We start from the raw sequence: 27,004 nt of genomic DNA, 5'->3' as shown, positions 1-27,004 counted from the left end.
TTTTCAAAAAAAAATCATACATCCGCATCCGGTTTTGAAATTAATATTTTTCTAACCTGTTTTACTTTCGTGTTTTTTTTCAGCTTTAAGTTTTGTGGTTTTAGTTTGTTTTTTTTAGTAAAAATAAAAATAAAAAGGTTTGTGAGTTTCTCCCCACACACCGTGCACCTGCATTCTTGCATAACTTGAGCTCTCTACCCGGGCTCCATCCGTTTAAGTGGAAGTAAACGCTACGCCTTCGTGAGTTAACTCGTCCCTCCGCACAGGCTAGTGAAATACTTCCGGGTTACATATGACTTATGCTTTCGTGAGTTAACTCGTCCCTCCGCACAGGCATAAGTAAATGTAATCCCTCGAATTGAGCTCGCGAGCCCTGACGGGCGATAACCGAGGCTCCGTACTAGCCTTAGTAGGTGACAGTATGGACAATTCGAGTACCTTTCTAGAACCGAAACTATATATAGTGAACCGTATGAGCCACCCGAGTAGAGCCATGCCGAACCTCCGTCTATCGAATAGTCACCAAAATAAGTACACGGGAGAAACGCCTCTTACCTTTTATTTCTTTTGCATTTACACTTATTTAATGAATTAAGTCTGTTTAATAAATTGGGCCGGATAGATTGCCTGATGGTATGTGGGGTAGGTTTCTTGTAAAGCATATTGGGGCAAGAAAAAAGAAAAAATGTGGGTCTTTTCCACCAAATTGCATGATTGAATAGCTTAATTCGTTAAATTTTCCATAGTCTTTATTTTTCTTCTTTCTTCTTTTTATATCTGTTGTGATCTCTGACCAGGGTTATTTGTTTTTCATTTTATTTTTCATCATGCATCGTAGACATCTCATTAGGAAGGTGTTGGTTAAAGATTGGTTGCCAAAAACGGGTTTCTGATGGAGGAGTCAATTACACAAGTAACTGAGAAAAATGCCGTAGTTCGAGATTGGTCTTTGAAGACTCAGAAAGCGAAAGGGGATAGTTTAAAAGAAGGATACATCTCTGATCTTCCTGAGCATGTGACTTTGAATACTCGTCAGAATGATCTCAAAGACTTGACTAGGATTTGGAAACAGTGGGACTCAGATACCAAAGGCATTTTCACTGAGAAGTATGGGGATATAGCTCACTTGATAGCAATTGATGTGAACGAGCAGTTGATCCAAGCCATGGTTCGATTCTGGGACCCAGCCTATCAATGTTTCACTTTCAATCAGGAAGATATGACTCCGACCATAGAAGAGTATGCCGCTTTACTTCGCATCGATAATGTGCAACTCAACAAGATATATGTGAAGGAGCCTAAACCAATGACCTTCAAGAAAAAGCTAATGAAGTTGACGGGGATGACTGGTACATGGGCTGAAAAACAGATAAAGAAGAAGAATGAAGTCAGTTGTGTTCCGTGGTTTTCTCTTCGGGAGTTAGTTCAGAATCATCCAAATGTTTTGAAAAGAGTAGATTTATTTGCCTTGGCCATTTACGGACTGGTCGTCTTCCCGAAGGTTCTTGGGCATATTGAAGTTGCGGTTGTGGATTTCTTCGAAAAGTTGAAGCAAAGAGTCAACCTGGTCCCAACCATCTTGGCTGAGACTTTTAGATCTCTAAATGCTTGTAGGAGAAAAGGGGAAGGACGTTTTATTGGATGCGCTCAGTTACTGAATGTTTGGATCTTTAGCCAATTTTGGAAGGTAGAGCGCACGCCTTTCCACATGTTTTCAAAGACATTCGCCCTGTTGGAAGCACACCTTGAAAAAGATTGGCCGAAGGATGTCACTGAACAACACTAGGTCTCAGTTTTTCAGAACCTCCGTGCCGAAGATATAACTTGGAGAGCACCTTGGATTCGTCCCTCTGTCTTATTATACAAGTGTGGAAACCAAGACTGGATGCCTTTACTAGGATTATGGGGAGGAGTTGGATATGCTCCATTGTTGGTTCAAAGATAGTTCGCTTCGCGACAGTTTGTACCAGTTTCCAATGGATTGGCACAATCGGAGTTTGCCTTTATGGGTGAGGGTTACATGAAAAAGGTTCGAGATACTGTGAATTCTTGGAGGCAAATCTACCTAATGGAATTAGCTCTCTATGCTGATACTATCACTGTAGACTATGACCTATGGAGGCAACGACGAGTGAAGAGTCAAGTAACCCCATCGATTGATGAAGCTTGCCAGAATCCGTTCTTAGAGAAAATTCCATCCGAGCTAGAAATTGCAAGACATGAATTTGAACGTGAAAAAGCCAAACTGTTGCGAGATATTAGTTCTCTCCAGGAGGAGAACTACCAGTTGAAGATTGATGTCAAAATTGAAAAATCCAGAACCGAAAAAGTCCAAAAAGATGTTGAAGTTACGAGAAAGGATTTAAGGGACCTTCATTTGGAAAACAAGAAATTAAGAGGCACTATAAGAAATAGTGGATTGGGCAAAGCATCAGCAGAATGGAAGGAGGAACTAAGCAATATCAAAGGTGGGATGGAATTCTGGAAAGCCAAAGAGAAGAAAGAAGAGGAAAGAGCTGCACGTGCTATGATAGAGTTGAGGAAGAAGAGTGTTGAACACGAAGCTGTGACTGCAGAACTAACAGCTAGTCAGTCTGAGCATCAAGAGCTAAAAGGAAAAATTCAAAGTTTAGAGAGTACACTGCAAGCTCATCAACAATATTTGGATGACCTCTTGAGGGCTTTAGAAGACAAGAATGGTCAGCATGATAGAGACATTTGCGCCTATGAGAGATCCCTCCAAGAAAAGGATATGCATCTCGGCAGTTTAATCAATGAAATTCGTAGGGCGGCTGCGCATGTAGTACAATTGTCAGATGAAGCGGAAGTTCTCAGTTGCCAATACCCTCCAAGCCAAAGATCAAGCATATTGGAGTTCCTGGAACGTGTAAAGAAGCAAGGCGACGTGGCTAAGGAGTTTGTGTAACTGTAAAACTAATATGGCAAAACTTTTTGTAATGGACTCTTTTGATAAATGAAACGCCCAAGTATGGGGCCATTTTGGAATCAACACCTATTTTTGCATATTTACGCATGATTAACATTCATTAATTATTCATTCATTCATTACATGCTCATATCTCCCTAATCATTGGCTAAGGTTAAAACCATCTAATCCACAGTTACCACACTACAAGTCTGGAATCACGTCACTCCTATAGGACGCGCTTAAGAGCTAGAACTATGGATGCCGAACTCAATGAAAGGATGGAAAGGATGGAAAGAACCCAAAGAGAATTGCAGGAGCAACTGGCCAAGTCGCAGCAAGAGGCAAGAGATTTGATGGTGAGATCTCGAGAGGAATCGCTCAAGCAAAGAGATCAAATGACCAAAATGATGGAAATAATGACGGCCTTGGTCAAAGGAAAGGGACCTATGCAGAGCCCCGATATTGTAGAACCGCCTCAGTCAAGAGCTAATCAAGATCCACTTTATCCCCCGGGATTTACTCCACCTCATGTCCATACAATGCAAAGAGGATACCCCCAAAGAGAACCTACAAGTCTGGAACAACATCCTACTCCATCTGCTCATTTAGGACAGGGAATGTTTGTATCGAACCCTGGGGCTATTCCTTCAGATCCAATTGTTCCAGACCTAGATGATCCTGTAAAAGTAGCAAGGCTGAGAATTGATGACAATAACGCTCAGGATAAGTACAGGATCCTGGAAGAGAGGATCAAGGCAGTAGAAGGCGCTGAAGTTTTCTCTGCTTTGAGTGCCAAAGAGCTCAGTTTGGTACCTGATTTGGTCTTACCCCCAAAATTTAAGGCACCTAATTTCGAGAAGTATGACGGAACAAGATGTCCAAAGGCGCATCTGATCATGTTTTGCCGAAAGATGACTGGTTATGTAAACGATGATAAATTGTTGGTGCATTACTTTCAAGATAGTTTGGTTTGCTCAGCCCTTCGATGGTATAATTAACTCAGTAGAGAGAGAATCTGATCATGGAAGGATTTGGCTTCAGCATTCTGTGAGCAATATAGGCATGTATCGGATATGGTGCTTGATCGACTAACCTTACAAATGATGGAAAAGAAGCCGACAGAGACTTTTCGGCAATATGCACAAAGATGGAGGGATATCTCGGCTCAGGTAGAGCCTCCGTTAACTAAGACAGAGATAACGGTCCTCTTCATTAATACTCTCAAAGCGCCGTTTTACGATAAATTGGTAGGAAGTGCCACAAAGGACTTCGCGGATATTGTAATATCCGGGGAGCTTATTGAAAACGCCGTCAAGAGTGGGAGAATGGAAGGCCCCGAGAGTTCGAAAAGGGTAGTACCCGCAAAGAAAAAGGAGGCAGAGGCTCATATGGTTGGAACCGAGAGTCACTGTACCCCCAATTCGTACCCCACCCAATCACGACCTCATTATCGCCCACCTTCAAACTTCTACTTTCCTCCTCAAGGTCCTTACCATCAAGCACCTCCGTCTTACCCTGTTTATGCTATGAATAACCAAAGACCATTCACGTTGTTCCCACCAAACACCATGCCTACACAAAGTCAACCTAAAAATGATCAAAGACCAGTAAGACCCATTCCTGAAAAACCTCAATTCACCCCAATTCCTGTGCCATACGGAGAATTATACCCGAAAGTGTTGGAGAAGCAATTGATATCCCCACATTACATGGCACCCCTGAAGCCCCCTTACCCGAGGTGGTATGATCCTAATGCTAGTTGTGTGTATCACGCTGGGAATCAGGGGCACTCTACAGAAAATTGTGTGGCCTTTAAAAAGAGGGTTCAAGGTCTCATCGATGCTGGCATTTTACGATTTGATGGTGTTAGCAATGTGACGGGAAATCCTCTTCCTAACCATACTGGCGGGAATGTAAATGCGGTGACAGATGAAGACAGTTGGCAAGCCAAATGTGATGTTAATGAAGTAAGAACACCTTTGAAGAAGGTATGGGAGATGATGATTGAAAATGGCATGCTATGTCCGTCTAGTAAGATCCTTAAAGAAGAAAGTACAAAAGACCAGGGTTTCTGTGATTTTCATGGCATTGAAGAGCATGACATCCAATCTTGCAGGGAATTTAGAAAATTACTTCAGGACATGATAGATAACAAGGAGGTCAAAGTCTTTGATAGTGTGGAAGGGGCCGATGAGGGAGAAATATGTGCCTCTGATGATCAATTGATGGCTTTCCCTTATAGTGTCGATAGACCCTTGGTGATTTATTACGAGGTAAAGAAGGAAGAAGTTAGTCAAGAAGTTAAACCAAGTTTGATAATTGAAGTACCTGCTCCTTTCCCTTATAAGGACAACAAGGCAGTGCCTTGGAATTATGATGTCAATATTATTGTACCTGAGGGTGAAAAGTCCAAGGTTGTGAGTGAAGGTGTTAGCGGAGTAGGGCATTTTACTCGTAGCGGAAGATGTTATTCTCCCGAGACGGTTGAGCCAAAGAAGAAGGTTGCTGGTCCGAGCCAAAAAGGAAAAGCACCAATGTATGAGGTTGAGGATGATGTTGAAACACAACTTGAGCAGGAAGTTAAAAAGGCTGTGAATGAGAAGGAAGCACATGAGTTCTTAAAGTTTATTAAGCACAGTGAATATAGCGTCGTAGAACAATTAAACAAGCAGCCGGCCTGAATCTCGGTATTGTCTCTATTGTTGAACTCGGAGCCACATCGAAATGCCTTGTTAAAAGAGTTAAATCAAGCTTATGTGGCGAACAATGTATCCATGGAAAAGCTTGATAGGTGGGCAAATAATCTACATGCAGATAATTTTATCTCTTTTAGTGATGACGAAATACCGCCAAATGGTAGGGGCTCCGTAAAAGCATTGCACATCACAACCAATTGTAAAGGTTACATATTACCAAATGTGCTCATCGACAATGGATCTGCACTCAATGTTATGCCTTTGGCCACGCTTTCTAGGATGCCGGTTGATATGTCTTATCTGAGGCCTTGTTATTCTACAGTAAGGGCATTTGATGAGACACGGCGAGAAGTCATGGGAAAGATCGAAATTCCTTTAAAAGTGGGGCCATGTGTATATGATATCGAGTTTCAAGTCATGGACATCACGCCTTCATACAATTGCCTCTTAGGAAGACCTTGGATCCATTCTGCTGGGGCAGTTTCTTCATCTCTCCATCAAAAAGTAAAGTTCATCATGGATAGCCGTTTGATTACTGTTGGTGGTGAGGAAGACATCATCGCATCTATCTCTACTGATGCACCCTACATCGAAATAAGCGAGGATGCGGTAGAATGTTCTTTTCGCTCCTTGGAATTTATCAATGCTACATTTGTTGCTGAAGGGAATAAAATCCCTATTCCCAAACTGTCAAGGAATACCGGGATGGGAATTAAGCTGACTGTGGGAAAAGGAGCTCGAGCGAGGAAAGGTTTGGGAAAATATCAACAAGGGATGGTTAGAGCTTTGAAACCAACGCACCACAAGGGCCGATACGGTTTGGGGTTCAAACCAGATATACATCAAAGAAGAAAACAATTGTAGAAAGATCGAGAGAGAAGAATCGCAAGGGCTTCAGGCCAGGAATTGGGGTGGGAGCCGTTAGTGTATCCTCCTTTGTTAAGAACATTTACATCAGCAGGAGTGATGTACCTAGGGCAGAACAACTCGCAAGTCACATTATTGATTGAAAAGGGTCTTCAGAATATCAGCCTAAATGCTATTGACAATGAGAATGATGAAATTAAGAATGCTTCAATGATACGCTCTTGTCCTCCAGGATATGTTTTGAACAACTGGACTGCTGAGGACCTCCTTATATTTTTTAAGTCCCCTTCAGAGTAATGCTCAATGTTAACCCTTCATTTTGTGTGTCCTTAAACAGTAGGGTTCCTTTCGTAAGAACTTCTGTTTGCTCTTTATCATTTCAATGAACATTAATGAAGATGCATTTTGTTTTATATTGTCATATTCTTTTCATTAACTTTGCGACTACTCATTCTGTTCATATCCTTTTCTAGGCATATAACTCATATCATCTCATATCATTGTGTGTTGATTACAATACCTCAATACTCTGCTATAGCCTTTTTCCATTCACCTTTCAGGTGCTCAGATATCAATGGCATGAATAATCCCGTCATGAATCCTGAAATCAATTTTGAGAAGGTTGTTTGTTTAGGAGAATTCGAAGCTGACGAAAATGTTGAAGATTGTGTCTCGTCTCCTGACTTACTGAGAATTGTGGAACAAGAAGAGAAACAAATCCTACCCCATCAAGAATCTGTTGAGGTAGTTAACTTGGGGAACGAAGAAGAGAAACAAGAAGTGAAGATTGGGACTTCCATTTCAGAAAACACAAGGCAAGATTTGATCGCCTTGCTCCATGAATACAAGGATGTGTTTGCCTGGTCTTATCAGGATATGCCAAGATTGAACACGGATATTGTGGTCCACAAGCTCCCACTGAAACCAGAATGCAAGCCCATTCAGCAGAAATTAAGAAGGATGAGACCCGAAATGCTGTTAAAGATAAAAGAATAAGTCAAGAAACAATTTGACGCTGGCTTCCTACAAGTCTCAAAGTATCCAGAATGGGTAGCTAATATAGTCCCAGTGCCAAAGAAGGATGGCAAGGTGCGAATGTGCGTGGATTATCATGATCTAAATCAAGCAAGCCCTAAGGATAACTTTCCTTTACCGCACATCGACACTTTGGTGGATAATACGGCAAAGCATTCTCTGTTTTCTTTCATGGATGGTTTCTCGGGATATAATCAGATAAAGATGGCTCCCGAAGATATGGAGAAAACTACATTCATAACAATGTGGGGAACCTTCTGCTACAAGGTAATGCCGTTCGGATTAAAGAATGCTGGGGCAACATATCAGAGAGCCATGGTAACGTTATTCCATGATATGATGCACAAAGAAATAGAAGTTTATGTCGATGATATGATTGCCAAATCTCGGGAAGAAAAAGAACAGGTTGGAAATCTCAAGAAGTTGTTCAAAAGGCTAAGAAAGTTCCAGTTGAAGCTTAACCCGGCCAAATGTACATTTGGGGCTACCTCAGGAAAACTGCTAGGTTTCATTGTTAGTGAAAGAGGTATCAAGGTTGACCCAGATAAGATAAAAGATATACAAGAATTGCCTCCCCCGCGTACACAAAAGGAAGTCAGAGGTTTTTTAGGAAGGTTGAATTACATTGCTCGATTCATTGCTCAACTTACCAATCAGTGTGACCCAATTTTTCGACTCCTTCGAAAACGTAATCCGGGAGAATGGAACGAGGAGTGCCAAGTGGCCTTCGACAAGATAAAACAGTATCTATCTAATCCTCCTGTGCTAGTACCGCCGACCCCTGGAAAACCCTTAATATTGTACCTGACAGTGTTTGAGAACTCAATGGGTTGCGTACTGGGGCAACATGATGAGTCAGGGAGAAGAGAAAAGGCAATTTACTACCTCAGCAAGAAGTTCACAGAATATGAGGCAAAATACCCTTCAATTGAGAAGTTTTGTTGTGCATTAATTTGGACGGTTCGAAGGCTCAGACAATACATGTTGTATCACACGACATGGTTAATTTCAAAACTGGACCCAATAAAGTACATGATGGAGTCACCTGCACTCTCAGGGAGAATGGCCCGATGGCAGATCCTATTGACTGAGTATGACATTGTATATGTGAGCCAAAAGTCGATAAAAGGAAGCGCAATAGCTGACTTCTTGGCAAGTCGTGCAATGGAGGAATACGAGCCTTTGAGATTTGAGTTCCCAGACGAAGATTTGATGTGCATTTCAGAAAAAGAGGGCGAGTCATCAAAAGGAAAGTCATGGAAGATGAGCTTTGATGGTGCATCAAATGCATTGGGGCATGGGATAGGAGCAATCTTAGTATCACCTGAAGGGGACCATTACCCACTTACTGCCAGATTGAATTTCTTCTGTACAAATAATATAGCGGAATATGAAGCTTGCATCATGGGACTTCGTGTAGCTATCAAGAGGAAAATCAAAATCTTAGAGGTACACGGGGACTCAGCACTAGTCATTTACCAAGTTCGTGGAGATTGGGAAGTAAGAGATTCAAAATTAGTCAAATATCGCGATCTCATCGCAGAGCTAATCAAGGAATTCCATGAAGTGACTTTTAACTACTTTCCACGGGAAGAGAATCAATTGGCTGATGCCCTAGCCACCTTGGCTTCGATGTTCAAAGCAAACAGAGAAAATGAAATAATGCATATCCAAATGAGCATATATGAGACCCCAGCACACTGTTTTAGCATTGAGGAAGAGTCAGATGGACGACCATGGTTCCATGATATCCTAGAGTACATCAAGAATCAAGCGTACCCTGAGCAAGCAAATGAGAATGACAAAAGAACAATCAGAAGAATAGCGATTGGGTTTGTTCTTAACGGGGATACTCTATACAAAAGGGGAAAAGATCAAGTGCTCCTGAGGTGCGTGGACGCTGTTGAAGCTAGAAAGATACTTGAGGAGGTTCATGAAGGGATTTGTGGAACGCATGCCAGTGGTTACACCATGGCCAGGCAGATTATGAGACTTGGTTATTATTGGTTGACGATGGAAAGGGATTGCATTGGTTACGCACGAAAGTGCCACAAATGTCAAATTTATGGCGATAAAATTCATGCAGCTCCGTCGCCCCTTCATGTCATGACTTCTCCGTAGCCCTTTTCTATGTGGGGCATGGATGTTATAGGGCCGATTTCCCCGAAAGCTTCCAATGGACATCGATTTATCTTTGTGATTATAGACTACTTCAAAAAATGGGTAGAAGCGACTTCGTTTGCTAATGTGACGAAGGCTGCGGTCTGCAAGTTCTTAAAAAAGGAGATCATATGTCGATATGGTCTGCCTGAAAGAATCATTTCAGATAATGCTTTAAATTTGAACAACAAGATGATGAAAGAAGTGTGTGAGCAATTTCAGATAAAACATCATAATTCTTCGCCCTATCGCCCAAAGATGAACGGAGCAGTAGAAGCCGCTAATAAGAACATTAAGAGGATTATTGGGAAGATGACTGAGACATATAAAGACTGGCACGAAAAGCTACCATTCGCCTTGTACGCATATCGCACCTCGGTACGGACGTCTACGGGGGCAACTCCTTTTTCTCTGGTCTATGGGATGGAAGCCGTTCTGCCTATCGAAGTAGAGATCCCATCCCTGCGCGTCTTAGTGGAGACAAGATTAGAAGAATCAGAGTGGGTTCGAGCTCGATATGATCAGCTAAACCTTATTGAAGGGAAACGCTTGAAGGCAATTTGTCATGGACAGATGTATCAGAAAAGAATGATCACGACTCATGATAAAAAGATGCGGCCAAGAGAATTTCGTGAAGGGGAGCTTGTTTTAAGAAAGATCCTCCCGATACAAAAGGATTTTCGAGGAAAATGGTCACCAAATTGGGAAGGGCCATACGTTGTAAAAAAGGCATTCTCAGGAGGGGCTCTGATTCTCACTGAGATGGACGGGAAAGAATTACCTAATCCAGTGAACTCAGATGCTGTGAAGAAATATTATGCTTAAAAAAAACAACAAAAAAGGAACAAAACAAAAAAAAGAAAAAAGAAAAAACAAAGAAAAGAAAAAGAAAAATCAAGATGAAAACCCGAAAAGGGCGTCTTGATAAACAAAAGGATTAGGATGAAAACCCAAAAGGGCGTCTTAATGAAGTGGGCTCGGGCTTGAAGAAGCCAATTGGCTTGAACGGGGAGTCGAATGGCGGGGTTACAATATTTGAAGCATTCTCAGAAGCTCAAAATCTTCTACACAAGAAGCCGTGCTCGAAAAGATCCAGGATGAAGAAACGTGGAAAGTTCATGCATTGGATATCTAGAGCATTTCTGGCCATTGAACTCGCTTTCTTTTCTTTATGACAATTTATTTGTTAAACTTTCCTTGTCAATTTCCTTCGATTGTTGCTTTTAAAAAATGAATGTGAGGTATTTCTTTCATGCCTACTTTGTCTTTTGTATGCATCTCGTGTTTGACTCATTTAAATGATAAATAGTAAGATGACATACTCTAAACAAAGGGAATGTTGAGCATTACCTGAATGAGAACTTGATAAATACAAGGACCCTAAAGCAAGAAAAAGTTCAACAGGGGGCAAGAGAGTGATATACAAAGATGTGGATTACTCACAGAACTTGAGGATGAATACAAAACTGGAGAGAAAAGTCAAGAATTGAGGAAATGAATGCGGACTCTCACAAAAATCAAAAGTGGGGCACGTGACAAACAGCCCACGGTGCATTGCATGATCATGTAGACACAAAAGCATTTAGGACAAACATGTGCATATCATAATAACATCATACATGACATATACAGGTATACCAGTAGAGCAAGGAATACTAGGAGAAAGCTGCACAGAATCAATGAGGAAGAAGGCTTTTAGTTTCACCTGATGTTTTTTTGAAACCCTGTTTCTTTCAAGAAATATTTTTAAAATTCTGTTTTTTTTCAAAAAATCAACTCATAATACAGAGGTGAGTTGAGCCTCGGGTCACGCTGAGGTATTTTTTTAATTTCTGCTTTTTTCAAAAAATCAACTCATAATACAGAGGTGAGTTGAGCCTCGGGTCATGCCAAGGTATTTCTTTTAAATTTCCGTTTTTCAAAAATCAACTCATAATACAGATGTGAGTTGAGCCTCAGACCATGCCGAGGTATTTCTTTTAAATTTCCGTTTTTCAAAAAATCAACTCATAATACAGAGGTGAGTTGAGCCTCGGGTCATGCCGAGGTATTTCTTTTAAATTTTCGTTTTTCAAAAAATCAACTCATAATACAGAGGTGAGTTGAGCCTCGGGTCATGCCGAGGTATTTCTTTTAAATTTTCGTTTTTCAAAAAATCAACTCATAATACAGAGGTGAGTTGAGCCTCGGGTCATGCCGAGGTATTTCTTTTAAATTTTTGTTTTTCAAAAATCAACTCATAATACAGGGGTGAGTTGAGCCTCGGGTCATGCCGAGGTATTTCTTTTAAATTTCCGTTTTTCAAAAAATCAACTCATAATACAGAGGTGAGTTGAGCCTCGGGTCACGCTGAGGTATTTTTTTAAATTTTTGCTTTTTTCAAAAAATCAACTCATAATACAGAGGTGAGTTGAGCCTCGGGTCACGCTGAGGTATTTTTTTTATTTCTGCTTTTTTCAAAAAATCAACTCATAATACAGAGGTGAGTTGAGCCTGAGGTCATGCCGAGGTATTTCTTTTAAATTTTCGTTTTTCAAAAATCAACTCATAATACAGAGGTGAGTTGAGCCTCGGGTCATTCCAAGGTATTTCTTTTAAATTTCCGTTTTTTAAAAATCAACTCATAATACAGAGGTGAGTTGAGCCTCGGGTCATGCCGAGGTATTTCTTTTAAATTTCCGTTTTTCAAAAATCAACTCATAATACAGATGTGAGTTGAGCCTCAGACCATGCCGAGGTATTTCTTTTAAATTTATGTTTTTTGAAAAATCAACTCATATTGCGAGAGGTGAGTTGAGCCTCGGGGCACATGTCGGGGTATTTTCAATTTTTGTTTTTCGAAGGTCAAATCATAATCCAAGAGGTGAGTTGAGCCTCGTGTTTCACGCTGAGCTATTCTCGATTTCTGCTTTTCAAATAAAAAGAAAAATTTTGGATGATCGAACAAAATTCAGTGCTTTTAAGTCTTTGCTCTATCCATGTTTCATAGCGATAAGCAAAGAGGGGCAGCTGTAATCACTGAATTTTGTCCGGGAATAACTTTCGTTAAAAAAAACTAAAATTAATAAAATAATAATAATTTTTTTGCATTTTGACCACTAAACTTTTCTAAAATTGCATTTTAACCCATAAACTTTCTCAAAATTATAGTTTAACCCCTAAACTTTTCTAAATTACATTTTGACCCCTAAACTTTCTTAAAATTACATTTGGACCCTTAAGCTTTCTCAAAATTACGTTTTGGCCCCAAAAATTTTGCTACATTTACAAATTGGTCCTTCTGTCAGAAAATCCCCAATAATCCGGCGGATTTCGTGCGCCTACCCCACGATTTCCGGCCGCCGGCCTAGGGCATGGCCTTCCCCACCTGCTACCTGAAAAAAAGAAGCAAAATCAACTATAAAAAGGAGTTTAAACTCCAAAAAATGGCCCCCCACCCACGAAAAAATCAAAAAAAACTTGAAAGAAAAAGAAAAAAGCTTTGAGAAAGAAAAAGAAAAGGAAAAGAAGAGAGGGGAGAAGGAGAGGCCGACCATCGGTGAGCCACCGGAGGAGGCGACGGCAGCAGCGGCATTGACGGCAGCGTAGAAGACCGAACGGAGAAGAAGAAGAAGAAGAAAAAAGAAGAAAGAAGAGAAAAAAAGAAGGAAGAAGAAGAAGAAAGACAGAAAAAAAGAAAAAAAGAAAATATTTTGTAATAGTCGGCCCGGCCAGACCCGACCTGCACGACCCGTGACCCGACCCGACAGCACCAGCAACCTAGCAGGCCACGGTAGCAGCCCAGCGGCCCAAAGAGTAGCCCAAAAAGAAAAAAAAGAATAACAAAGCAAAAAAAAAAAGAAAACAGGCCATTTTCAGCAGGCCCAGCGCAGCCCAGTAGGGCAGGCCCAGCGCAGCCCAGCAGGCCAGGCCCAGCGCAGCCCAGCAGACCCAGCGCACCCAGCAGGCCAGACCCACACGCAAGCAGCCCAACAGAAAAAAAAGGGAAAGAAAAAGAAAAGAAAAAAGAAAAAAGAAAAAAAAGAAGAAGAAGGGGTTCAATTTGTATTATCCGTTCGGCGAAGCTCGTGTTCTGAGGTTTTTTTTCGATAATTTTATTTTTTAATTTTAATTTAATGCTCGTATTTTTTTAAATATTATTAGTATTTTATGCATTTTTATATTTTGGCATTTATATTTTTAATTTAATTTACTTCAATTTTTATTTTATTTTATTTTATTTTAAATAATTTTAATAAATGAGGCAACAAATCGATTTAACATAAAATCGTTGATTTCATTGCTATGTTGGGTGAATATCATCGGTTTGTGTTAAACACGATACGCCCTTTTTTAAAAAAAAGAAAAAAATCGAAAAAATTCTAAAATTCTCGTATTTTTTTATTATTCTCGTGTTTAGATAGAATCAAGATTAAATATTAAGTTGAATCGATTTGGCACTAATTCGATTATTTCATCGTCATGTAGGGATGAATATAATTGATTCGTGTTAAATATGATACTTCTTTAAAAAAATCGTGTTTCAAAATTGTCGTGTTTTAAAAATTTTCACGTTTCTAAAATTTTCGTGTTTCAAAAATTTTCGTGTTTTAAAAATTCTAGTGTTTCAAAAATTTTCGTGTTTTTAAAAAATTTTCCCGTGTTTTCAAAAATTCCCGTATTTTGAAAATTTTCTTGTTTTCAAAAAAATTTCCGTGTTTTAAAAAAAAATTCTCATATTTCAAAAATTGTCGTATTTTCAAAAATTGACCGTGTTTCAAAATTGTCGTGTTTTAAAAATTTTCGTGTTTCTAAAATTTTCGTATTTCAAAAATTTTAATGTTTTCAAAATTTTGCGTGTTCCAAAAATCTTCGTGTTTTAAAAAATTCTCGTGTTTCAATTTTTTTTTGGTGCTTCAAAATTCTCGTGTTTTTAAAAAAAAAGATTCTCATGTTTCAATCGGATCACGATTAAACATTAAGTTGAACTTGTATTTTCGAAAATTAAGACAACATGCGTTTAATGAGATACCAATTTTGGGCGTCGCGAGGGTGCTAATACCTTCCTCGCGCGTAACCGACTCCCGAACCCTAATTTTCTCTAGATTTTTACGTGGACCTAAAATTACCTCTTTTTTAGAAAAGTTTAAAAATAAATTTTTCTTCTAAAAAGAGAATTTTGTAGGTGTCCGATCACACCTAGGAAAAAAGATCAGTGGCAACTCCTTTTTTTCAAATAAAATCGAGACATTGTTTTCAAATTTTCAATAATTCATTTGACTAGCGCCCATCGCCAAATTTTTTAGGTCACTACAAGGCTATTTGAAGAAGAGAAGCACTAAAGAAGTCGAGGCTCAGTAAGACAGGGCACAATTGGGCTCTTAGTCTTTGCTCTATTCGCGTTACACGACAATGAGCAAAGAGGGGCAGCTGTACAAGCCCAAATATGCCCGGGCCCAAACCAATAAACAGGCCCAATTAACAGCCTAAAACCTAAATTAACCTAGCTCAAACATTAAAATTTCATAAACCCTAACAGCATTTGCCCGCAGCCGCCGCACATCCCAACAGCAGCCCCGCGTACGTCACGCACGTTTGCCTCCACGTTGACTGGCCGTACCTGCAGCAACAAACAACCAACGACAACAGTAAAATAACGAAAAAGAGGGTATTTCTTTTTTTATATTTTTTGTTATTATTTTCGGCTATTTAAGGCCATAGAAGAAATCTGTAAAGGGAGGGAATTTTTCAGTGTAAAAAAATACGAAAATAGAGAGAAAATAATGAGATTACAAAGGGTTTTTTCGAAGGTGAATCGTGTTTATTTTTTCATTTTTTCCATTCTTTTTTATTTTATTTTTTGTTTATTTTTAATTTAAAATATAAAGAAGGGAGGAAGGACATACCTCTCTCGCCGGATTCGTCGAGTCGGCGCCATCTCCGTCGCAATCGGAGCCTTGGCGCGAGGCTAAGCGGCGGCATTTGAGGGTTGAGGAAACCCTAAAAGGGTCTGGTTTCTCCTCTGGAAAGGGATACCCAAAAGAACAAATAAATGTTCTTTTGTTTAATTTTCTTTCTTTTCCTTTAAAACCTAAAAGATGGACAAAGCAGGCGCCGTTTGGTTTTTGGGGTGGGGTCCGCGCATATCAACCTTAAATGGGAGATTTGCGCTACTAGTCCCTCCTTTTTGCGACGCGTTTTAATCAAATCCATTGTTTTTAATTTGGCCCAAATATTTTCCCCTTGTTACGATTTAGTTCAATGCTGCGCAGCGTTTAGGAAGGGCGGGATTAATTCCCTTTTTGACCCTTCAGATTATGCGCCTTTTGCAAATATGTCCTTTATTTTAGTTTGCTTTCGCTTTTTTCAGTTTTGTTTTGTTCTCAACTTGATCCTTTGCATTTGTTTTTCTAATTAAATTTAATATTAGCTTACTGTTATTATTATTATTTGTTATTATTATTAATCTGGTAATCATTATTTTCATATACATACAAACATTTCTTTATAATATATATACACTTTTATATTTTTAATTTCAAAAACTTTTTTTTTTACTTTTGTAAATATGTACATACGTATACTTCTATATATGTTTTTTTTATATTATTCTTCATAATTTATTTTTTTCATAAATATAGATATATAAATATACATACAGATTTTAATTCATATGTACTTCCCATATTGTATAATTTAAAATATATATTCATTTTCTATAGTATATATATATATTTATATCTTTTAATTATTATAAAAATTTTTATTGTCATATATACTCCGTTATTTATACATGTTGTACATATATACATAAGTATTTAAATGTATATATATTTTCATGATTTACCTATGTATACATTTTTTATTTTGTAAATATATACACATGTACATACTTTTATTTTTTTTTCACGATTTTCAAATACATACATGCATTTTTTATTAGTTTTTGATTGATATATTCCATTCCATCTTTTTATATTTATCCTTGTATATGTGTGTTAAATATATGTGTACACATATTTGCAAATTTACTTGTATATATTTGTAAATATTTAGTCATATATGCTTTAAATTAAAGTATTTGTATCATATTGTACGTTAATTTTTTAACAAACCCTTTTGGAAAATATAGTTTGGTTTTAACCATACATCAAAGTTTTTTTCTTGATTCAATGGTTTTTTTTGAATAAAAGCAATATTCGAAGTTTGGGATTTTCGAGGGAAATTGAGCCCTAACGTATTGGGTTCTGATTTTCTTTGTTAATCTTAAATAACCGAGGATAGTCTTTATTCAAAATGCACGAGTATAAAAATCATTTTTGGGAATTTAACTTGTTGTGTCCTAACGCATTGGATGTGGCATGTTACTTTCTCAAAATGAAGATTTTCACATAAAATAAAAGTCATATTCAAAGTTCGGGGATTATGAGGAATTGTACCCTAACGTATTGGGACTCGATTTCTTTACATGACTTGAACAATTGGTTATCCTTTTTCAAATTTCATCATTTGAATTGATTTTGAAATCTTTTTAACCTTCAACACTAAGACATTAAATGATCAATTTGGTACCGATTTTGGGCGTTACGAGGGTGTTAACCCTTCCTCGTGCGTAACTGACTCCCAGACCCGTTTTCTCAAAATTCGTAGACCAAAATAAATTTTAAGGTGAGCCGATCACACCTTAATAAAGGATCGATGGCGACTCTAGTTTTATTTTTAAAGTCGACAACTAAATTTTTGTTTTCAAAAAAGATGGTTTCGACATAATAAATATATTTATTTTTATTTTTAAAATTTTTAAAATACTTTTTTTATTTTTTATTTTTAAAATACTTTTTTATTTTTTAAAAAAAATTTGGTGTTTATTTAAAAAATGGGCATGGCCGGGCCGCGCTTGGACTTGTGAATTTTTTTCCAGGCCTGGCCTGGACAAAAATTCAGGCCCAGATTTTGAGCCCGGCCCGGCCCATGAGCACCTCTAAGTTGGAGCCCCCCAATTATATTTTTCAATTCTTAGGGGAACTTGAGAATTGAGTAATTACGATAAATAAACATATATAAGTGTTTGGGATGTTTATAACAAATATTATAAACCTTAAAAAATTATATTATAAAAATAATTTGTGTATTTTATGAAGTTTAACAAAAGAATATATTATTTAAATCCTAAAAATTTTCTAAATTTAGGACCAAAAAGTTTATTATAAAAAATAATTTACATGTTATAAAAACGTTATAATATATCTATTTATAAAAAAGTTTTGGTCAAGAAGTATGGGTGTAACTTATTTATTTGTTCATGCTATGACTCTGTTTGGTAATTTGTTGATAGTTAATTACTGATTGCAGTGGCTGGTTTGATTGACTGATCCTAATAACTGTTTATTTAAAAGTGTTTGCAAAACGTAGCTGAAAGTTGATATATGTAAAATGACAAATAAGGGCATGACATATTTTATTGATAACTATTTATTTGTTCATATTGTTCTACTTTTTATTGGGTGAAATTATTGAAATAAAACACTATTATCAAAGAATTAAAACATTCATTATGGAAATTAATTAATGAATATTTTTTAAAATTAAAATAAATAAATTTCTTAAGTTTTTTATTTGCAAATATTAACCTTGTGGAAATGTATAAATATTAATCATGTTTCAATATAATTGTAAATATATTCTTGGTGATAATTATGTCATGTTCTTAGTATGTAATTAGTGATAATTATGTCACACTCCGAATAAACTTGTCAAGTAGCATATTTCAATTAATATAGAGTTGCATAAGAAATCATCTTATACTAGTAAATTGAAAATAAATGCTAGTCCACACCAGTCAATGTTTGATCAATGGTGGGTTGAAGTCAAAGGTGTTTTTTAATTTAAATTTATTTTTTATTTTAAAAAAACCTAATTGCCAGGTGACACATGACAAATGACAATCGATTTTTTTAACATCATTACAAAAAAAAAGACTAAACCGAGTAACGGAATAATAATTTATGTATCAATATGGGACAAAAAAATATTTAGGTACCAAAGTGAGCATCAGGCCTATAATGAATAATAAATGGTATTCTCATCAGTTTAAAAGTTTCTCCAAATTCATATATATTATAAATTGTAGATAGTTTAGGTTTAAATTGTCTTTTATAGATTTTATACAAAAATAAAAATAAAAAATACTCACAGTAATATTTTTTATTTTTTAAAATTAATATTTTTTAAGTTTTTTAATTAAATTAGTGTCTTGTTAATCCATTAGAGATTTAACAATAGTATAGATATATGTATCTAAACTTATCTAAAGATAAAAATAATTTATCTGATTTAATTGAAATTGCTATTTAATTATAATGTATTGAATTAGTTAAAAAATTTAGATTATAAAAATATATAAATATAAAATCTTTTAGCTGATGATAATAATATAGAAATATTAACATTTCCATATATATAGATGAGTGAGATAGAATTTATTGAAGGTGTTGTATTTCATGTTTATATTTCAACTTATAACGAATATTTTAATGGAGTCCAAATAAAAAGTGCTAATAAACTTGAAAAAGCCTAAATTGTGAAGATGAAGCTCATTTACAGCTTATTTAGTTCATTAGAATTTTCTTAATTGTTATGTTCACCACTTGGTAATGGTTTAGCTTTCTTTTAAAAATTATTTAAGTGTTAATAATGCATCAATTCGACCCATTACCCCTCTCCATTAAGCAATGCCCGAATTTTAGATGTCTTTCTCTAAGTACTTTATGTGCTTTCAGGTCTTAGGAGATAAAAGACTTGAAATTTAATTCAGCTTTTGATATATGCATCTTTTAATCATCAAAGTGAAATTTTATTATAATGGATCTCGTAAGATCTGTTTTAAATTAATAGTTGTGGTTAAAAGAGAAAAATAAAAAGACTATAGCCATTTGATCAAGCCACATCAAAAATTAAAAAATTGTGTTGATGACCTACAACTTGTAATTAAATCTAGTGAATCTACTATTTGCAAACTTAACAAACAAGTTCTCCAAAATGTAATTAAATTAGAAAACCAACGATTCTGTGTACTTTTAAAATTGGATTTATCACTAAACTTATATTCGAGTCCGGACGAAATTCGGTGTCTACAACGGGTTTTGATGGCCGTAAGTGCCAAGGATATCGCAGAAACCAGTAGCGGTGGAAGGGGTACTGCCTGGACTCCTGGTGCAAATTGAATGTGGTCGAGGCTGTGACTTTGGCAGGACCTCGAGCTGCGGCAGGAGGTTTGCTAAGAAATGATTGTAGAGCTTGGTTAGTTGGTTTTAGCAGGTTCATTGTTACCTGTAGTGTTCTTGAAGCAAAGCTTGGGGACAATGCGGATGGCCTCCGAATTCTTTGGGCGAGGGGCTATCGAAGGGTGGTCGTTGAATGTGATAATTTAGAGGTAGTGAACCGTCTCCATGGCCAAATTGGTGAGGAAGTCGAAGCCAGTCTGTTCAGGGTAGTTGCTGAGTTATGTAATCGGAATTGGGATGTTCGAGTGACACATACCTACAAGAGAGCAACTCGCGGTGGCAGATATTGGGACAAAGTTTCGGGGCCTAATAAAATTTTCAGAGGAGGAAGATAGTGCTAATTTTTCACGTTAATATGGTTCTAACTCAGTAGTCTTGCTCTGTCTTGTACTGGCTCTAGTCTTCTTTTCATATATCAGCATTGAAGTGGGAATTTTGAATGGTGGAACATGTAGAATTGAAGTAAAAATTGGAAATTTTCAATTGAAAATAACTTCTCAAATTTCCTTACTCGTCTCATAATTTTGATTTCCACTAAAATTTAACTGCAAAAATTAATAATTCCCATGAAACAAAAAACATAAACTCCAATAACTATTGGCATCCGAAGGTCCTAACCATTGCCAAAACCTACAACTTTGCTAACTCTTAAGCTTCCGTTTTCTCTACCTTTTTCCCTCAATTTTTCTCATAACAATCTCTCCCTATTATTTAAACATATTGGTCATCTATTGCTCTATTCCCCCCATTTCAACCCTGTACAAGAAAAAGAACAAAGAACGAAGAGATAAATAAAATAACAAACCTATACTACTTGGACTCGGGTGTAAATCGGATAAAAGTATGTATCCGATATACTACCTTCGATTTTTCCAACACTTTCCATACTCATGATTGGATGTGTACGGAGTAAGACACTCATATATAATCCAATGCTGGGTTGCTTTTATTTGGAATCAACTCTGGTAAATTGTTGGCAACCATTGTTGTGGTGGGCGCTAGTGCACAACTTTTGGTTCTCATCTCCAGCACTTTCTTGTGAGAATTTGAGTGTACAGACGGAACAAATGTCGGACTTGCAGCAGGCCGGTACTCGGGGAAGAGCCTGCCAGACTTGTATCGGACACCACAGGCATTGCAAAGGGTTTTCGGACCCATTGGCCCTGCCCTCCATTGAGGTGTCTTAGTTATCTCACAGTGCATACATTTCCTAACAGCTTGTCCAGTTGGATTTTGACTATAATCAGCAATGGCTGCTGCAGCTGAAACCGATAACTTGATCTTCTTCTTCTTATGTTCTGGATTGCCTTGTTTCGGTAATTTGATCAGAAGCCGTGACTCAGCATAGTTCTCAGAATCTGACAGCACCTTCGGGACAGCAAATGGCTGGGGAATGTCGTTCTCATTGACAGATGAAGCTGGGGAGGTCATCTGAACTCCTGGAAGATGATTGAAAGTGGCCAGACGAGGACATTTGCTTCGTGGACGTCCGCGTTTCCCAGGGGCAGACGTTTCAGGACTGCGAGGCAATGGTTTCATTCCTGAACACGAGCTGCTACTTTCAAGAACCGAAACCGGACTGCAAGTCTGGAATTGATGATTGGATCCCTGAAAATTTTGATCCAACACAACATAAATATATGAACATTTGAAAATTGATATGCTTCCTATGAACATAACATGAACACAACACGAAACATGAACCGTTGTTCTACCTCACTGATTGAAGAGGAATCTTCTTTCTTAGTTGTCAAGCTTGCTCCACACTGAGTATCTTCAACAAATTTTGACATCCATTCCAATTGAACAATATCTTCATACTGCAATAACAAAATTACCAAAAATAATTATACCAACCTATTAAATTAAATTTTTGAGTTCTGACTATGTTATGTGGTAATATTTAAATAATAATTTTTTTTAAAAAAATTCACCAAATATATATGTTTGACACATTGTAATGAAGAGTATATGTCTATATTCCCCCAAGCATAGTAAAAGGACGCACATAACGGATCACGTGACTTCCGTAATTGAAGCAATAATTACGCGTCTAAATAATGCGAAACTCTCGAGTCGTGGGTGGACTCCACATTTCCACCCGACAATCAATATTAATAAATAAATAACCATTTTTAAATTTATAAAAATTCCCAAAAAAATCAACTTCAATAAGCAAAAAATAAGAGAAAATATCATTCACTTGTTATTATAAATTAACCAAATATTAATTTAATTGATAAAAAAATTACAAATTAATCGAATATGAATATAACATGGAAATAAAATAAAAAGCTTTTTATTATTTGAAGAATAAACAAAGTAGTTACAGTACACTAACCGGAACAAAGAGTTCAGTGGAAAGCTCGGAAGCACTGTTGTTGAGAAAAACCGAGTCCGAAAGAGGTAATGACTCGGGCTGAGTTGTCCAAATACTAGGAAACGCGGCGGCGTTGATGACGGCGGTGGACTCGTACGCTTCGACATCTTCGTTAGGGAAGTCGATGAGATCATCGAAGAAGCTGCCGCAATCTATCTCATCAATGAAATCCGTTGATCCAATCATGTTTACTATATAGCACTAACAATTGAAACAAATCTGCAAACAAAAAAAAAAAAACCTGAAATTAATTCTTTCTTTCTTTTTTTTCATTTTAATGTCTTAGTTAAAAGTAGCCATTACTAAATTATTACTTTTTCGAAATTTGAGGAATAAAAGAAATTCAGAGTGATTTTGAAGCAAACCTTTGTTACTAATCAGTGAGCAAAACTTTCCGGAATTAAGAGATAATTTCCAGGAAAATGAAGTGAATTTTCTCGAGAAAGCTGAAAGAAATAAGTTGGCAAAATTGAATTTGTCAGTATATAAATTGCTTTGACTGTTGAAATACAGTGAAATTCATTCATTGACTCAAATAGCAGCAGAAGGCTTCGAAATTTTTACAGTGTTTAATAAAAACCGAAACCAATAACAAAATCCTACTACTTTTACTAATTCGGTTCAAATTCAATTCAATTCCTTGTGATTTCCTCCGGTTTCTCAGCTACCAAACGGGAAAAGTTCACTGAGAATTCCAGCAAAACTATCTTCCCACCATAGGAAAAAAATCCAATTTTCAAAAACATCCAAAAATTCTGAAAATCTGAGCCACCAAACAATCAAACAAGTCCGAAAACCCAATCATTCGAAATTAAAATTCAAACTGAATATCAAATGCATGAACATTGAAACAATACCTTGATTAAGAAGGAAGGGAAGGGGAATAGGAGGAAAGTTTTGAAAGAGGGAGAGGAAAGAAAGAAAGGCTTAAATAAAAGGAGAGATTTGAAGAAGGGGGGTATTAATAATGATAATAATAATTGTTATCACTTCAATTCATTGCTAGCTGTCCTTTACTTTCCCCCCCCCCCTTGTCTTGATGTTGAAGTCTTCCGGCTCCCCCTTACTGCCCCCCATGTCCCCCTTTTCACCATTTTTTTACTTAATATTTTTTTTCTTTTTAATTATTTTATTTTAATTTAATTTTTCAAGGTTTTCTTTAGCCATTTGAAATGAAAGGAGTGGTGTTGGAGTCGTGCACTCATGTTCGGTTGGAAAGTTTTCACCCAATGCTCATTCCATACTCATTATTTTTTAAAAATAAATTCAGTCATTTATTTATTTTATTTTTATTATTATTATTAACATAGCATTCTCATGAAACCTATGATACCTTATAAGCATACCATTTCTTCCCTTTAAAGACAACAAGAGAAAGGTGTTTTGTTTTGTCTATATTTTTTAGCAAATATATTATAATTATTAAAATGTGTTGGGGACATGTATTTATATATCTCTTTAATTCTTCGACATTTGTAAATGTTAATTATGACTCCTATTTCAGTTAAATTTGAAAAATAATCTTTTAGTTAAACTTCGTTTATTATTATTTGACCTATGATTTACAATATTAGAAAAGACACTCATTATATATTAGAACTCATAAAACATTTAGAGAATTTTGTGTTTACATTTTGAGAGTTTTTTGTTTTCAGGTTTTCGGGATTTAATTTTTATCTCCATCTTTTGTACTCTTCATTATTTTGCCATTATAATAAAATTATTTTTGCCCGTGGTTTTTTTTATCCTCTTTGGAGTGGTTTTTCCACGTTAAATTTGTGTGTTCAATTTCTCAATTTATTCCACTATTTTTTTACTTGTTTCTTAATCGGGTCAGTCCCAATAGTAAATAAAATGATTTGCACTATAATTACACAATATAAAATTATATTTTTAAGAAAAAAAAAAGCATCCATTGAAATTAAGTTTTGGGTTTAAGCTGTTAACTCACTAGTTGTTCACATTTCAATCTTAATCACCAATTAGATATTTTAATATTTTAAACATACTGTTTAAAAAAATCATTGAATTAATTCATTGCTTACACTCTTTTGAGTTTGACTAATTATGTGTAAAAACAAATAATTTGGTACTAGTTGATGCTCACATGATGTGCTATTGTTAGACAGTCGTATGGCAACAAATTTTCGATTTCTTTATAAATATTAATATTTTTTTTCTTTAAAAAATAGTCAATTTATTATGTAATATACGAATATGTCTTTTTCAATTAGCAATTAGTTGTCACACACATGGAGTTGATGAAGGGAAAGAGAGGGTAACCTTCCTATATTTCCATGACTAACATGTACTTCGCAATTTTGTTTACCAATGAACATGGCATGAGCAAAATGGTCAATTGAGTCAACTTCCACATAGAGGCCTAATAACGGAGCAGATTACGGTACTGCACTTATGTATTTAATAATTGGAATAATATAAATTTTGGCTAAATTTGGTAATTAGGTTCACTTTGATGCTTATACTTTTTCTTTATTTATTTTGGTACTTGAATTTGATAATTAAATTCATTTTACCCCTAAACTTGAAAATTTTAAAAATTTAATAATGTAGCACATTATCACTTGAAAATTAAAAAATTTATATAAATTTTGAATTGATGACATGGTACAAACTTAGAGTGTCACGTATAATGTTCTAATAACCAGATCAGTTGTTGAATTGATTAGACCACTAATTCACAGTTCAATTAGTTTGATCAATCCAATTGCTAAACCAACAATAATTAATTAATTAATTAAAAATTCATAAAAAAAGTTAAGAATAATTTTTTTTTTAAACTAGTTCAACTTGTTTAATTATTGATTTTTGTCCCATTTTTTTATTGGTTTCAAACCATTTCTGATTCAATCGATTAACCCCTTTGTTTGGACAAGTAAACTGGTCAGTTTTTGGTACAAGCGGTTCAATCAACCAATCCAGTCATATTCTAAGAACATTAGTTACATCATCAAATCTTGACGGAATCCAAATTCAATAACCAAAATGGATCTAGTTGCCAAGTTTAGGTATCAAAATGAACAAAAAAAATGCAAATACCAAAGTGGACATAATTACCAAGTTCAAAGGCCAAAAATTATATTATATGTCCATGTTTGCTTTTTAATGTTACGTTATAATCATATTCAACATATCATATATTCTATATAAATTCTAATATATTCAATTATAAATGAACATAATTTGAAAAGGAAAACTATGTCTGAGTCTTAACTCAGTTGGTATCGATACTATTGTTAATGTAAAAGAACGTGGGTTTGAGTGTGTTGAAGCGCATTATCCTTTTATTTAAAGGTTGGAGAAGGACTATAAACAGTTCTGAGCATTATATTGAATAATAAAAATTAAAAATCGTAACGCTACACTCATATAAAAAGAAATAAATAAATAAAAGAAAAACTATAAATCAACATAAACAGGTTTCTCTTATGGGTATTTGTCTTATGTCATAATTTAATTATTTTTATGTTTAACAATAAGTTATTTTCAACCCTAAAAAGAAAAACAATTAAGTTATTTTCAAGTGTATCATATGATCATGTGCATCGTGCGTGCAAACAAGAGCCGTGTTGAATATGGGGGACCCATTTCACGCGTACACATTGCTTTGCCAGCGTCGCAAAGACAGAGATTCAGCGTGTCGCCAGTGGAGCCCACAACAGCGAACCAAAGCTCGCTCATCTCCAGCTAAGTTCAGTGAAGTAAAGAAGTAAGAAGATTCGGGTGAGAACTAAAAGTGTAGCAAGCACGTGATGTGGGGTAGGATGGCACGTGATTTTGCCTTGGGATCCGAACCCTAGATTACTTTTATCCACCTGGAGTAATTATTTTCTGCCACGATGCCATTGCTGAATTTATTTAGACGAGAGTACCCTCAAAGATTTGCTTTTATTACTTTTCTGGGATCATTTTGATGTTCCTTAGATCATGTGTTGGGTGGGGCCACTTTGGAGCATCAGCCGTACACAGACAAAAATGTGATCTCAGAGACTTCGGTGGGGCCAAGTTTAGACCATGGGCCTATAAACCCGATTTTTGCACAGTAAATATTTTAATATATTTTACTTTTACCTTGTTCTTGTTATTTCCATCGAACAAATAGAAAAATGAACATGTCACAGAGTTACATTTAGTATGATGCACTTAACATATCTATCGTATTCATATTTAAATTTTCAATACATTTATATATACTTATTAAATGAATCAAACAAATAGAATATAATTATAGATACACATACAGAAATTAAGAGATTTAATCTCAATTTTTTTTAAAATGTTTTGACTTAAACCTAACACATGGCGGTATAGTGAGTGGGTTAGTAACAACTAAAAATGTCAACAAAAATGCAATTGGGTTAATTTTTCTAATCCCAATCTTTGTCTACCATGCATAAGAGAGGTTATATATCTTTTATATATGATACACTTGCATTAAAAAACTGTAAATTTATTATTTTAACTTGTTTATTAAATAGAAACATAAATAAGTATTATTATTATTTTACATCAATTTTGAATTTTTGCATGTCTGTGTGTTGTATCGGGCAGTCACGAATTGCCAATGTACTATCGCTAGAAGCACATACACACGCTAATATTTTTAACATATGCTTATATGCTTTATATGCAATTCGATGTGGTAAAAGACATT

General features: G+C 36.0%; 3 protein-coding genes across 4 annotated transcripts; 2 read left to right on the top strand and 1 right to left on the bottom strand.

Annotated features, from left to right (window-relative positions):
• The first annotated feature begins 2,005 nt into the window (after positions 1-2,005).
• Positions 2,006-2,926, top strand: LOC121217149 (uncharacterized). The gene has a single exon (XM_041092698.1). The coding sequence runs from the start codon at positions 2,006-2,008 to the stop codon at positions 2,924-2,926; it is 921 nt and encodes a 306-aa protein (XP_040948632.1).
• Positions 2,927-4,002: 1,076 nt separating this feature from the next.
• LOC107902429 (uncharacterized) lies at positions 4,003-5,610 on the top strand. The gene has a single exon (XM_016828614.1). The coding sequence runs from the start codon at positions 4,003-4,005 to the stop codon at positions 5,608-5,610; it is 1,608 nt and encodes a 535-aa protein (XP_016684103.1).
• Positions 5,611-20,463: 14,853 nt separating this feature from the next.
• On the bottom strand, positions 20,464-23,465 carry LOC107904080 (GATA transcription factor 8). Of its 2 annotated transcripts, XM_016830347.2 has the most exons (5): positions 23,187-23,465; positions 22,695-22,775; positions 22,291-22,548; positions 21,665-21,769; positions 20,464-21,557 (listed from the first exon to the last, which is right to left on the bottom strand). In XM_016830347.2, exons 3-5 carry the CDS (start codon positions 22,513-22,515, stop codon positions 20,868-20,870), a joined length of 1,020 nt encoding a protein of 339 aa, XP_016685836.1. In that variant the 5' UTR covers positions 22,516-22,548; positions 22,695-22,775; positions 23,187-23,465; the 3' UTR covers positions 20,464-20,867. The 2 variants fall into 2 exon arrangements, with proteins under 2 accessions (XP_016685836.1, XP_016685837.1); XM_016830348.2 differs by lacking the exon at positions 22,695-22,775 and having other exon boundaries at positions 23,187-23,371.
• Positions 23,466-27,004: the final 3,539 nt, after the last annotated feature.

The sequence above is a fragment of the Gossypium hirsutum genome, chromosome D05, assembly GCF_007990345.1.
Source record: "Gossypium hirsutum isolate 1008001.06 chromosome D05, Gossypium_hirsutum_v2.1, whole genome shotgun sequence".
Classification (NCBI taxonomy): domain Eukaryota; kingdom Viridiplantae; phylum Streptophyta; class Magnoliopsida; order Malvales; family Malvaceae; genus Gossypium; species Gossypium hirsutum.
Note: the sequence above shows the minus strand (reverse complement) of the source record. Positions and strands in the feature narration are given on the sequence as shown.

What these genes read in the sequence shown, in the direction of transcription:
- LOC107902429 (XM_016828614.1), top strand. Translation starts at nt 4,003, where the DNA reads ATGGTGCTTGATCGACTAACCTTACAAATGATGGAAAAGAAGCCGACA.
- LOC107904080 (XM_016830347.2), bottom strand. Translation starts at nt 22,515, where the DNA reads ATGATTGGATCAACGGATTTCATTGATGAGATAGATTGCGGCAGCTTC. An exon ending in CCACTGAACTCTTTGTTCCG is followed by an intron (nt 21,770 to 22,290) that starts GTTAGTGTACTG and finishes TTGTTATTGCAG; the next exon opens with TATGAAGATATTGTTCAATT. An exon ending in ATTCCTCTTCAATCAGTGAG is followed by an intron (nt 21,558 to 21,664) that starts GTAGAACAACGG and finishes CAAAATTTTCAG; the next exon opens with GGATCCAATCATCAATTCCA.
- LOC121217149 (XM_041092698.1), top strand. Translation starts at nt 2,006, where the DNA reads ATGGGTGAGGGTTACATGAAAAAGGTTCGAGATACTGTGAATTCTTGG.